Source organism: Accipiter gentilis, chromosome 6, assembly GCF_929443795.1.
Source record: "Accipiter gentilis chromosome 6, bAccGen1.1, whole genome shotgun sequence".
Lineage (NCBI taxonomy): Eukaryota > Metazoa > Chordata > Aves > Accipitriformes > Accipitridae > Astur > Astur gentilis.
Genome location: NC_064885.1, coordinates 14,087,804 through 14,102,091, shown reverse-complemented (window position 1 = coordinate 14,102,091; position 14,288 = coordinate 14,087,804). Strand labels below are relative to the sequence as shown.

Here is a 14,288-nt window from a genome sequence, read left to right as displayed (position 1 = left end):
GACTCCCCAGCAGCCTCCCAGCTCATCTGGGCCCACCACCACCTCATACCCATTTAAACAGTTGCTTAAAGAGTTACCTTCAAGCAATGTATACCAACTAGTATATTCTTGAGAACCCTGGAAAGGACCCTGCCTGTCCTCCGTCCATACCTTGTGCTTTGGCCTTCACTCGAGTGCTTTTTTCCCACTCTCAGAAATATTCTTCTGGATTGTTTCTTCCTTGAAAACTTACAGAACATGAAGGCATGTGAAAACATACCATGCCCACAACCTCACACTTTTCATAGCCTGCATGGATCACCTTTGAGCACTTCTGCAGGTTTTCACTTTATTCTCCAGCAGACGTGTGCTAGCTTGAGGCACAGAAGATGCTTTTCATTTCCCAAGCATCTTCTCTTCCCTTCTCCCTCCTCACTGCATCATCACTTTGTTTACTCTCTGAAGTTCCTGCTGCTTTCCAAATTGCTCCCTGCTGATATTTAGTACCCTTAATTTTCTTTTCTTTTGGTCTTGCACCAGTCCTAACTGAATCCCCTGTGCTGAGTCCTGGCAGCAGCTGCTAGGCAGACCCCCGTACCAGAAGCACCAAAAAGCAGTACGGCTGTCGCAGTGCAATAGGGGCTCTGTGAAACACCTTCATTACCCATCAGGCACTGCAAGAGGAAAGAAAATCAATACATGTCTGAAAAAAAATAAACACAAGAACTCTCTGAGGAGGCAGTCTGCTTCCATAGTCCAGAGAAAATATTCCTACAATCATAGCAGGCGTCAAGGCAAATATCCCCACTTGGAAAAAGTAGTGTTCCACTGTATTGTGTGCACACAATCCCACCTTTGCTTGTGGTGAGATTTCTGTGTGTTTCCTGAGCAGTTGAGAGTCAGGACATACAGTGCAGGGATCTCCAGATCATCAGCTGAGACAAGAGTGAGCAAGCTTGCACATGCCAGCACCAAGTAGTACCCAAAGACATGGTCAAGACAGCAAACAGCATGGGCCTGTGACCTTCTTGCCTGGTAGATCCTGACAGAGGTAAGACAACCAGAACATTGGATGGGGTGAGCAGAAGAGCAGGAGTAAAGAACACACAAGGTAGTTTCTTCGAGGCTGCACAGAAAACTATAAGATTACAGTGTGGCTGCTGACTCCATAAGGAACTGAGTTCAGACGATGGAGCCTTCCTTGCACTGTAATGGAAGGTCCTGGATCCTTCTCAAGTACCGAAGAGTCAATAAACCTGGCTGCTCACTCACTCTCTGCAAGCAGGCAAGGCATGGGGAGAAAAGCAGCTTGCAGAAAAATGATCATGGAAGTCTGCTGTTAGGTGGACTCCTCTATCTTACCAGGAAAAATGCAGTGTTCTGTGGAGTGCAGTTTGTCAAACAGTATATACCATGCCCCTACAAAGGCAAAGTCTGGTAGTTTGTCATCCACATCTGAAAATTAGTCAAAGAATGCATGCATCAATGTATGTATATGCACACACTCATCTATTTCTCCCAAGTGAATCTAAATGTTTGGAGTCATTGCTTAAGAAAGAGGAGCTGGCTGGACTAGAAGATTCAAGAGGTCCCTTCCAACCTCAATGATTCTGTGGTTGCAGATTCTTGTTATTGCTAGCAACCACTGTGAAAGCCTGATAACATGGTGCAGTGTGGATAAAAGAGAAAATCTGAATCACACACTGACATCTGGCCATCTCTATCATTTTGAAAAACTGTGGAGGCACATGAAGCCACTGCTTACCAAAGCTCACGATCAGATGTCAGTATGAAGCAGTACTCCAGCTCTGCTGCATAGGCAAGAGGAGGCTTGCTGCACAGAGTAGGTAAGACTCTGGAGAAGCTCCCAGGAGACCGTGGTCATAATCTGTGGATTACGATCACTTCCTTCACCTTTCAGAAAGGCTCTGCAGCATTCCAGTGCGCAAGAGGCTATGGATATAGATAAGGCACTGGGGCAGAGAGGCCTTGCTCAGTGGAGCTGAAGAACAGAGCAAGGAGCTGAAGTTCATGTCTCAAAGACTAAAGGTGGAATCCTTCCAGAACAAAAACATTTTATAATTAGGGTTACCTGAGAAAGCAAGGGTGAATCCTGAGCTCTACATGGGGGCAAGGAAAACCCCACATCGTGTTGGGGAGTTTGCACTTAAGGCAACCAGTGCTTACCAGTGGAAAGAAAGGAAAGCGGCCTAGGCTAAGGATCAGTACCTACACATAAGCACATCTTGAAGACCTGAAGTTGTTTCCTGCTTTGAGACTTGTTGCAGCCACAAAAGTCAGAGGTATTTTTGCCCCCCCCTCTTTTCAGAAAGCAAACCTCGAGCTTCTGCAAGGCCAGAGCATTGTCCGCCTCTCACCAGACAAGAGTCAGCCATGGAGGGGGCAGCTCCAATGATACAGCCAGCTCTGCTGAACAAGCCCATGACTGGGTGTAAGAGGATGCACCGCAATGCCTGCTGCTGAGAAAGCTGAAGTTGAGCCCAGGACCTCTACATCCTGAGGGGAGATACCTCAGGACCGCTCTAAAGGTCCTGTTATGCTTAGAAAGAATGGCTTGGAGGACGACCGTATGGTGAGATGGACCAATGAGACACGGTCAAACTGCGTGGGAAGTAAGGAACCTAGGAAGAACATACCTTATATATTAAGAAGTGGTAGCTCTGTGCTATTCTCTATGCTGGTAAATGAAATTATTTTAGAACACATTTTTATTAGTGACACACAGCACTTTGCACAGACAGCACAGTCCAGTAAGCTGACACAGATTAAACATGACAGCATTCAGCAAAGACAAGGCCAGGTTCAATGTCACCATGTGACACAATTTTTCATTACTGAATGAGCAAAAGGCAACTGATTTCCAGAATTGACAGCCACCTCTGCCACCAGCCTTTCAGACTACTGCCCTGGCGAGAATCACCTTGAACAATTCACCTGCTTTGCAGTGTCCATTCAATAGTCTCAGCACAAAGACAAGGGGTTTTTTGCATTCTAATGTAATAATTACGGCCCAAAAGGCACCAAGTGCATCACTACTGTTTTACATCAAAAACATAGCAACTGTTTCCCCCCAAACAGCTCACTCAAGAAGCCATGCTTCTTAGAATATCTCAAGTTGGAAGGGACCCACAAGGACCATCGAGTCCAACTCCCTGCTCCTTGCAGGACTGCTTAACACTGAACCATATGACTAAGAGCATCGTCCAGATGCAACTCAAACTCTGACAGGCTTGGTGCCGTGACCACTTCCCTGGGGAGCCTGTTCCAGGCACCAACCACCCTCTCGGTAAAGAACCTTTTCCTAACGTCCAATCTGAACTCATTTCCATTCTGGGGTATAAAAGGCAGATTTCAAGCACAGCTCCTTCCCACGCTGGGGCCCTGGGCACCAGTTCCTGCTAAAACAGCAGAAGGTGGTCCCAGCAGCAGACACCAAGACAACCCCTATGCCAAGAGGGCAGTGGGGACGCCGGCCACAACAGCAACATACAGAGACCCAACCAAACCTTCAGCACTGGAGTTTTTAACACTAGCCACCAAACACATCTGTTCTACCACAAAATATAATGCAACTAACATTCAGTGACCAGCAAGCACAGCTCCTCACCTGAAACCATCACTTTTCTCATGACATAAATTCCCAGTCACATCATTATCTTACCTTACGTTTCATTTCATCATCCTCTTCTATCCTGGCACTGCCAGCATCACTGAGGACAGGACTCAGAAGAGGAGATGAACCCTGGCCAGCTGCATTCAAGTTCACCTGAAAAGCCGGGTTCAAGCCCAGGGGACTCTTCAGCACGAGGGAAGAGAGTTGAGGATGGTCCACCGGGATGCCTGGGTGGGAAGAGAACAAGAAGATGGAGTGGAAAAGGACAGAAAATGGTTTCAAAGACAGTGCATCTAAGATGATTACCCACTGTTACTGTAAACCATAATTGCAATCTGCTATTTTTTAAAAAAGGCAAAAGAAAAAAAGGCATATACATCCAAGGACTTAAGTGTCAAAGCAAACGGAGTGTTCTGTGCAACCCAGCTGTTACGCAGCAGCACAGTAAGGACAGACACCTTTACAACTGCATTTAAGGGAAAGGATAAATTGTTTAGTGTCTAGGAAAAAGTGCTCAAATCCCACTGGATTTTGTTAAGTAGCAGCAGGGTTTGCAACATAGGATTATACTGCAGTAACAAAAACACAGCTTTTAATTTTTCCTTTTTAAAATAAGAATTACTTTTCACCCCAGGGAAAAGCTACAACAAATCATTTCACTACACTCCAGAAGATAAAGCTCATTCAGAAATCAGGGAATCTCCACAATTGTACCAATGGGAAAGGAAAACATATTGCTATTCAAAAAGGCAGCATGCAAGAGATTTAATTCCTGGCTCTTCTAAGCATATGAGTAATCTACTGATCTCAAAGGACAACAATTTTGCAGCACTGAGTATTAATTGGATGGACACAATCCTCTTGCACAGCAAAACCTATCTGAAGCAGGAATAACATGTACTGGTTTGCTTTAGATTATTAACTGTCAATCTTCTTTTTACACTATTATTCCATTTGTGGACCCTTTAGAGATTTCTGACACCATTACAGTGAACTTAAGCCTACGAACAGTAGCTCCTCTCCTCTCTTCTGCAGACTCATTAGAAAGAGCATGTACACCCCTCGAGTGTTCACAGTGAAAATGACTGTTCAAGAAGCTCTGCTTTTTGGGACCAAATGAAGGCAACAGACACTCCAATTACTCACACTATGCCCACAAAATTCCTGCCTAAGCTCACCTATTTTTCTTTTCTGATCTTCCCTATGATAAATAGACAAGCTTCGTCAGATCGGGCAACTGAAAGGGTACCAACTGCTTCAGTATCTATGGCTTTCACCGCGCTGCTCAAACACTCGGGCACGCTCGCAACCCTCCCTGGCATGATTCGTTGCACATTACAAGCAGAGAGCAAGGGCTAAATCACCTGACCGAAGGCAAACAGAAAAATGAACAGTGAAGCCAAAGATGCCACCTTGCCAGTTCCCGGACTATTTCAAAATCACCCCAAAAGGCTTTAAAAAAAAAAAAAAAAAATCAGCCCCCATGGACATCCAGTATCTCTCAACGCAGGCACAGGGCACGTGCTGGAGGAGAAGGCTTTAGGAGCTTTGTGATTCACTCCTGGAAGGAGCAGCTGCTGCTCTCTGGCTCAGGAAGCAGAACCACTGCAAGGCACCCGGCAGCATGACAATGGCAAGGGAGCCCAGGCGCGTTTTTTCACATTGACAAATGCAGGAAGCTAAACAGTGCTGCGCTCGGTCACCTGGAAGAGATTCAGATCATTGAGGCTGCGGAGTTAACTATTAATACGCTAGCTGAGCACAGTCATTCTGGAGCAGATTTTTGTTTCTGCCTGGGAATTTTCTTCATTCCCACTGATTTTAGTATTAGCACAGGAAGGCAATAAATTCTGGCATTTGTTTCACCTATATATGGACAGGAGTTTACTGGAAGTTTGCTTTTACATGTCAGGGATGCTGAAACAACAGATTAAAAACAAATTATCTACAAGCTTGCAGGGGTGAGGAGCTTCTTTAAATTCCTGGAATTTAACACGGTGTAGTGACACATTCCAGAATTTGTAACTTGAATTGTATCTGGACAGACCAAATGTTCAGGGGAGCGAAAGAGAGATAACTTGCTACAAACTCCACTGCCTGCCTATTTCAATCGAGTTGTTCTAGTTTTTATCACCTCCAACAGCAGATGCTGGCCATTAAATTTATTTCAAACACTTGCTCATTTGTATCTGACAGCAAGAACCCTGTTTCCTGAAGCCAGAGTGATTTATGAAAATGAGAGGCACATTCGGCTCCTCAAGCAGCCTGAAACAACAAGCAGAACAAGCTTCTTTGGGAGCAGGAGTGCCCTTCCCCTGCACACAGATAGCTACAGCAGGACACCCTATAGCCTGCTGTTTATTTCCCTAGGATGAAAGCAATATAGAATTCAGGAAGGAACTGTTACAGCTGCAACATGTAACAAGCTGGCAACTTAACTGGCACATTCTGCAAAGGGACTTTCTGAGGTCAATGTGACTTCTAAAATTTGTCTTTTCTAGAAAGGACTATAAAATGTCATGGAGCAGCTCTGGTTAGCTTTTTTGCTAACGTTTAAGTGTTTGATGTAAACTCAATATGATGGCGTATCTTGGCAGATGACATTACAAGCGTGTAGTGAAATTTTCATTCTTGTAATCCAACAGCATTTCTCCACTAGAGCAGCAAGTGGGGAGCTCCCCGTCAAGCAGGTAAAATGTACAGCAATTCTCTCTTCTCCTGGGGAAGGATGGTGAAGGAAGAATCCGTGCAACAGTCGGAGCAGCCACTGCCACTTTCGACAGCTGTTCTGTGTAGAAAACTCCTAATTAGGTAGAAATATTGGTGCAAAGATCAGAACGTGTGAATGATTTCCTCCAACATCAAACCCTGGTGCACCGAGGTCTTCCCTGCTGCACAGGCAGCAGCATCCTCCAGGTATATTAAAAGAGGCTATTCTCCAAGAGGAACGTTTCCATGTTTCAACATCCTGCATGAAGTGGAAATTTGTTCTCTACGTGTAAGTCATAACACAAACATCCCGAAGTGGGAAGCCTCGCTGTAAGCAGGAGTCAGAGTTTCCATGCAATGACATGGGTATTCAACGATGTAAACCAGATGACCCTCACTGACACAACTGCATTCTGTACATGACAAACTTCTGCTTTCACATCACACGATGCACTTAACTCAATGCAACATCAAAAAATGCGACAGTTCTGTGTCATATTCCACATACTCAAAGATCTTTAAGAATATTAATACTTCTTAATTACACTATGTAGTTTTAACCATATATCCTTAAGCAAACAAAACCAGAGTTTCATAAAAAGACTAGCATGCATGTAATTGAAAAAAAAATTAATAAAATAATCAAGTCTAACAGTAAAACATTGCAGAAGCACTGTAGTTTGCATAAACACAGCTATGGACTTCAGTGAGGATGCCAGCCTTATCTTTCACAGCTACTGGATAATATTGTCAAACTATTTTATTATTGTTTATGCTGCCTCTTCTTTTGTCCAGGCATAAAAATGCGACAGCCTCTAATATATAAAACTATGACTTAACACAAATGTTTGTCCACTGTACTTTTTACTGAGAGGATCCTCAGTGTATACAGATGTGAAGGTTCATACTCAAATTTGAGAAATACGTTTAGAATACTATACAAAACCAGACAAGTTCATTATGGGATTACAAAACAACCTTAAGCCAGCTGCTGTAACCATGACCTTACCTTGTATTTCTTCAAGAGTATTCGAATCCCATCCCTCTCACTGACTCTACAGTTAACATGCAATTGTTTGTGGGGTTTTTTTCTCTCAATACATCTATTTACTGTCCAATATCTAAAATCCATTCTTATTTGCCTTGCTAATAGAAACAGAGCAGACATCTTCTCTAACCTGTCAGGCATTTAGCAGGGAATACACTTCTTTACCGCTTGCAAACTTCAGAGAGGTGGGTAGTGAAGGAAAATTTTGGAAAGCTACCATCCGACATCAATCAGCAATGCCAGAGAAAGCAAGGAAGAAAGCACACAGCAGCCAGGTTTTAAGTCTGACTTGTAATTTACTATATTAGCATAAACCAGTTTTGGTCCCACATTAGTGACAGCAGCAGGCGACATGCTAGGGAGATGAAACCACCTTCCCCATCAAGCTTTGGGAGTAAAAAGGAACCGATACATGAAACATTACAACTGGTTTCTGGAAAAAAAGAAAAAAATCAAGGAGAACAACTTGCTAGATTACTTTCTTAACTATAACACTAAATTCTATCATTTGAACCTTCATGAGGCTCTAAATTTCTGTTGTCTGAAATCAGTCATGCGATGCTTTACTCTAATAAACTTCTAGAAAACATCATATATATATACACTAAGACTTTTTTTTTTTTCGGTTATATAACAAGCTAAATTGAAGCATACTTATACAATAGGTAAGGGAAAGGACATTTCATGCCTTTGAACTCCCACAAGTGGAAATGGGGGGCGGGGGGAAAGACTTAAAATTGTGTATATGAGTTTTAATTGCAGCTTTAATTTTAAAAGTGGCTCTGGAAAACTGGCATGCTGAACCCCAACATCTCATTTTTCTGTGTGCCTTCAGAAGCACATCAGCTGACATCAAGAAAAAGCTTTTGCTTTTCCCCTGCCATCCCCTTGTCAGTACTCTATACTGTTAGAAATGCAAAGCAAGATTTCTTTGGAAAAATTCTGGTCTATGGGAAACATTCAGCTCCAGCAGGAACAGGGAGATGGTCCAGGGTCTGAGGCAGAATCTGGACTAAAAACAAAAACAACAACAAAAATCACAGCAACCATGGTGACACTCACTGAAAAGAGATGAGATTTGATATTTCAGATCTGAAAATCAAACTCTAGGGTCTGTCATACCTTACATTACTCAGATCACTGGCTATCTGTTGTTAGAAAAAGAGAAGCACACAGCTCACAGCTGTGTGGGCTTTCCTCCCAGATTAATACAATTTTAAATGGTAAAAGCTCTCACTAAGGGACTAGGCCAGTTTATTGCAATACAGGTTTTGCTAATTATATTAATATGGACTAGCTTTTACTCAAAGTTTAAGCAGGACCAGACTTTATTTAGTTTACACTGAGATAACAAGCTTGATAATAAGATAATAAGCTTTTGACATCACTTCTCAGTTATTTTTCAGAGGATTCTTCTGTTCTTCAATCTAAATTCAATCTCTACACATAAAGCCAGGTTTGAGTGCAAAGCTTGACAAAAATAAAATACAAGTACTGGTTCTGTAAGCTTTATGCTTGAATGCTCAAAACAATTCAAAGACAGACAACAAAACAGTATCCCAATAACAAAGAGCATTATTGGATGTACTAAAAGTTATGTGAGGTTCAAAGGTTAGCAATTCAACTCCTTATCAGAAGGGAGTGCCCCTTGCATTTCACTGGTTGATTCCCTTTAAAGATGTACTTTTATTAGTACTATTATTACTACTACTATTTCTTCAAACAGATGAGATTCTTTTTATGCTAAAGCACTGCAGTGGTTGACCAGAAGAGGATGGGAGCTGGCTCAGAGCCCCCTCCTGCCCAATGCCCTGCTGAACTCATTGCTTGCACAGACCAAATTATTAGTTCCAGAGTGAAAGTGTTCTGCAAGCTAATGTACTACAATTGAAATCCTGGAATATCCCAAATCTTCCTTCTTTCAAAGTATCATGACTATTACATTTCCCCCCTGCAAATCTTTGCTTTAAAATAATGTGGGATAGTTGGGAGATTGAGAATCTTGAAAAAAAAAAATTATCTAAGAGACTTCAAAGATTTCTTTCTTATCCTCCGGTGGGTACAGATCACATTAAACATTAGAGCATGTTTATAGCACTTGGCATGTGCCCCAGTGAAACCGTATGTACCTGTGAAGTTACACCTACATGTGATACTGTAGGAGAGTCCTAACATTGGTCCCAGTTTCATGGTTATGTCCACGATCTGAAATGACCGCCCTTCTTTTGCCACCTTTCCCCCTCTTGTAAAGACTACACTATTTATGGGCAAGAAAGAATATGTATCTGTTATTATAGACTATGGATTGTAAACTTTTGTACTGTCACAGTGTTAAAGAGAAATCTCTTTATGCTGTATTGACATGCTGTATTGTGCTAAAACCACGACTGCACAAACCTCTGCAGGATTGCTGAAATGAATGGTAAGGGTTTCAACCTAAATCGCTTATTTACATCAGGTACATATTTTCCTTAAGTCTACGTAAAATTGGTTTAACTTTGCAACAAAACAATCAAAGCAAAGTTAATCAAATTCAACCCCTGTAATAAAGTGATAGAACATGCTACGGTCCAAAATCTCCTGATGTTCAAAATGAAGTCAGTGTCAACTCTGCCCAATAATTCCTCCTTGCTGAAAAGCAGGTTTTTGGAGTGAGTATTTTCATTCAGCAAACATAATATGGAGAATAATTTAAAAAAAAAAAAATCAATTCAAACTAGCCTAGAAACCTGCTCAGTTTACTTCTGCGAGTACTACTGACTTTTTTAAAGCAAATGTTTACATGATTCAGGAAAAGAGGATTTACCCATACATTGGTCACAGACTCCTGAAGAAGAACTTTCAACCTAGAAAACATGCAATTGCCTCCATATCCTATGCTTACAATAAAGGACAGGCTTCCAATAAAAACAAATATACAGGAGAGAATTCGAGGGACATACCCAGTTTAAAAGAAAGTATCTCCACAATAAACACAATTCCTATAATGAAATCTGAACTTTTAGTCCCATTTGTATGCCAAGCAAAAGGTTTGCACAAAACGGTAATTTGAAAACCACACACCAATATTTGCCCCAGCTGTGCTCTACTTTCAACAAAGGGGTACAGGAGGAAAACTGCCTGGAGAAATCTGGTAATAAAACTCTAAGATGCCTTGGCTAGGAGAACAAATATTTATTCTATTTCAAACAGAAGGGTAATGAAAAATAAAGCTAAAAAGCCCACGTTGTCATTTATATAAAAGTTTTCCTTATTTTATTGCATAAACAATTAAAATTATTAATTAATACAAATCTGTAGGTTCATAACCAGCAATCTGAACAGACAAAAAGATATTAAAAATCCCAACACGTAATTCAATAAAACATTTACTATATAAAAGATAAAGTTCAAGAGATCAATTAAGAAATTCCAGCCCTCTGTTTTCTTAACGTAATCCTTTCCTGAAAAGAGTAGCACCTATTTAATTGGGGAGTCACTCTAACCAAGGCACACATATCCCTGTACATATTGATAAATGGGCATTTCGTGTTTCTTACCGATCTGCAGGGCTGTCACAAGCCACGCTCTCGGCTGCCATCTGAGCCTTGTGCATTCGAGCAACAGCAGAATATTGTGACTTTGGAAAATTTATAGCAACACCTTCCCCACAAAACAGGTTCAATAAACCATGCTCCAAGTTTGAAACCTGCAAGGCTACAGCTCACCTGGTGGACTAATGCTATGATAGCCCAAGAGCAGATAATAAATTAAGTGGATTTTAAGACACGTTTGGAACTGTAAAGTCTCCCCATATTCATACAGACAGTGTATATGTATACCCATACATATACACATAGCATTTGTGGCAAGTGCGATGTAAAATCTACTAAAAACTACAGGTTATGACAGCTAAAAGACTATACTGAAAATCGTATCATTCATTCAATCTATACCTGATAATTATGGCTTAGAACTTTTTGCAAAATGACAATAATGGGAATGACTTACCGACAGGTTTGCACCAAAAAGCATAAAATTATGACTTTTATTAGTGTCTCCACGAAATCTTACCCTTATCAAGATTTGCAACTAAACAAAAACTACCATCACCAAAAACCAAACAAAAAACCCAACAACCAACCAAAACCAAGCCACCAACCAAAAAAAAATAAAAAAATCCCTTAAACAAAATCACCTATGACCACAAAACAAAGATACACAGGAAAAAGAAGATCAATACTTGGTATTATCCAGCAACTCTGAAATTCACTGGAAATCAAAGTGAAAGTTGAGAGCAGATCAATATATTGCCCTATTCTATCCTAAGATAAAATATGATAACTCCTGGGAAATATACAGCATGTATTAATTGAATAATGAATGAGTACTTTAAAATTACAAAGTCTACATGCAATAGATAACACAGGATAATAAAGTTTACCAAAGTTTAACCGGGTGATGGATAGGTCAGAGAATATTCTTTGACCCATGTTTTGTGCAAATTAAGAGTTCCAGTAACTGCATACACAAAGATCAAAAGTGTTCTGATGTAGTGCTTTACATTTAATAAATGTGTTTAAGCATAGAACAGTTGTAAAGCATACACATACAGGATTACAGTTACAGCTGGTAGATGCACAGTCTGGAGCAGGACAAGCCTGAAAACCCCAGTGGTTCTCCATACTGGAAAAACACAGCACTAAAACCTGTACGTTGACTAGAAATTTAAGTACCTACGTATGTCCCCCCCCCCAGCCTCCCACAGATGGGGGAAGAAAGCAAACGTGAAAGAACATACCTGCAGAAGTGACAGTGTCAGGGGGAGGAGAGGATGACCACTCACTTGCCACGGACAAGTGAAGGTTTGCACCTAGGCTTTCATCTGCTCCTACCACAGCTCCTCAAAATGTTTTCTTCTCAAGGTGAGCATGCATGGGATACTTGACAAAGATCTTCTGATTTTTCCTACGTAATCTCCCCCCTTTCTCACGCCATGTGATTCCCACAGCAGCTTTCGCTGCTCAGGGTCTGCAAGGGTCCCAGCTCTCTCGGTTAGGTGGCTGGCACCAACTCCCCACCTGCCAGCATACTACTCACCTTCCTGAAAAGAAAACTTGTGTGCTCAGGAAAGAAACAGAAATCAGTACCGGGAACTAAGTTTTAGTAGTATCAACACTGTAAAGAGAAAACAAAACAAACCTTAAGGAGTAACACTGAAAGCTTAGCAGCATTGCTGGTACTCAGGACATAACCACACTGTACCGAAGTTCACCAATTCCCTTACACTACTCAAAGACAATACAGACAGAGAACAGAAAGCCCTTCCTTCTTTCATCTTCCGCCACTGCAAGAGACAGCTGGGGGAGAAGAGGATGCCTGGCATGGCTCTGCTGCACTAAAATAACTCACAATTGGTGCTTGAATTCACTGTGAAGCACTGGGCCATCCCGTTCTCTTGAAGGCAGTCTGTTTTTCTCTCCATCTCTATTGGAAAGTGAATCTGAACTTATCCCTCTGGAGAAAATGAAGAACCTTTTCTCACAGCTTTCTTGCTATAATAAAAACTCTACTTACGAACTAAATTTTATCCTCTTTTGTGCCTATCTGGGAAACCATGAATAAAACAACAGAGCTAAGCATGCAACTATATCCTCAGAAGCCCTATAGCTTCGAAAAATCACAAAAGCCCAGACAGAAATCACAACAGCTATATGCTGTCAATTAGCAACAGCAAAGATATAACTCGCAGGTGGCAGGGACACAGGCAGCAGCACTGAACTCTCACACAACCTGCAAGTACACCGCAGTCTGCAATCCCAGCAGGGGATATCGGCTTGTAGCTGCTGACCAGCATTTTTTTTGCACAAACATCCCAAATCCAGGTATACAGGGGAGTCTGATGATGTGAAGGCTCAGTGTTCCTGGTAAAACCCATAACCAAAAACCTTCATCTGAACAGCTCCATATCCAGGTCAAAGCTCTCCCCACCCCACCACCCTGTCCTCACCTGTGGATCCACACACATCTTGCTCTAGCCTAAAGGACAGAGATCCTAGTCACTCCCATTCCTTTAGAAAACAAAAGGGGCATTACATTAAAACTCTTTATTACTTTTTTTTTTTTTAATCCCTGAGATTTAAAATTGCCAATAAAAGATCTGCATAGTTGCAAAATACAAAAGAAACATTGAAGACGCCTTTTCAAACTAACTGCAATGCAAGAAAATGTACCTGGCAAGCCTTCTCTCAGGATTGCCAAGCGTGTTTATTGAAAATACAGGCAGCTTTTTCCCAAGATCTTTTGAAAATCTAGAGAATTTAGTTGGATTTATTCCCATATTAACCAATTCTAACACATTTAGAGAGAATGCTTGTGAATGATCCACAGAACATGAAATGGAGGCAGACATGGTTATATGTAACTAGCCGAATCCTGATTCTTTTTTTTAAAGATCAAAGAAATTAACAGCCTTTCTCTAGATGTTTATCCACATATTTGTCCCTGACTACCACTTGTAAGAGTTTGCAGAGAATTCTGCCTTTTTTCTGTTTTTCCAGTTACATAACGTAGTTAGCTGTGGGAATGAAATCAGACAAACCACCTAAAAACATAGTTAAAGGTACCAGCTTTGGACTCAATTGAAGACCTCCTCCAAATGCCTATTTAGAAATGTCACGTTACACACCCACAACATCATCTCCACAGGTATGAATAAGGTCACACAAAGAGCCAGAACACACATTCAACAGAAGAAAAAAGTAACGTATAGCATTTATAAACAAAAAAAAGAGCACTCAAACTGTTATACATTCCTGTAGGTCCAAACTAATACTTTGTACTAAATGTGCTTTGATTTTCTGTGCCACTGGCAAAGGCAACAGGTTTCTCACAGAACAACGGTGATTCCACTCTAACACAGTAACCACAACATAAAAG

At 41.3% G+C, this 14,288-nt stretch overlaps 1 protein-coding gene across 8 annotated transcripts in view; it reads right to left on the bottom strand.

The window, feature by feature from the left end:
- The window catches only part of FARP2 (FERM, ARH/RhoGEF and pleckstrin domain protein 2), an 81,326-nt gene that overhangs the window by 17,604 nt on the left and 49,434 nt on the right, over positions 1-14,288 (bottom strand). For all 8 annotated transcript variants that reach the window (XM_049802090.1, XM_049802089.1, XM_049802093.1 and 5 more), the window contains one exon: positions 3,662-3,840. In XM_049802090.1, the coding sequence (XP_049658047.1) occupies positions 3,662-3,840 (179 nt within the window). The remainder of the gene's footprint in view (positions 1-3,661; positions 3,841-14,288) is intronic.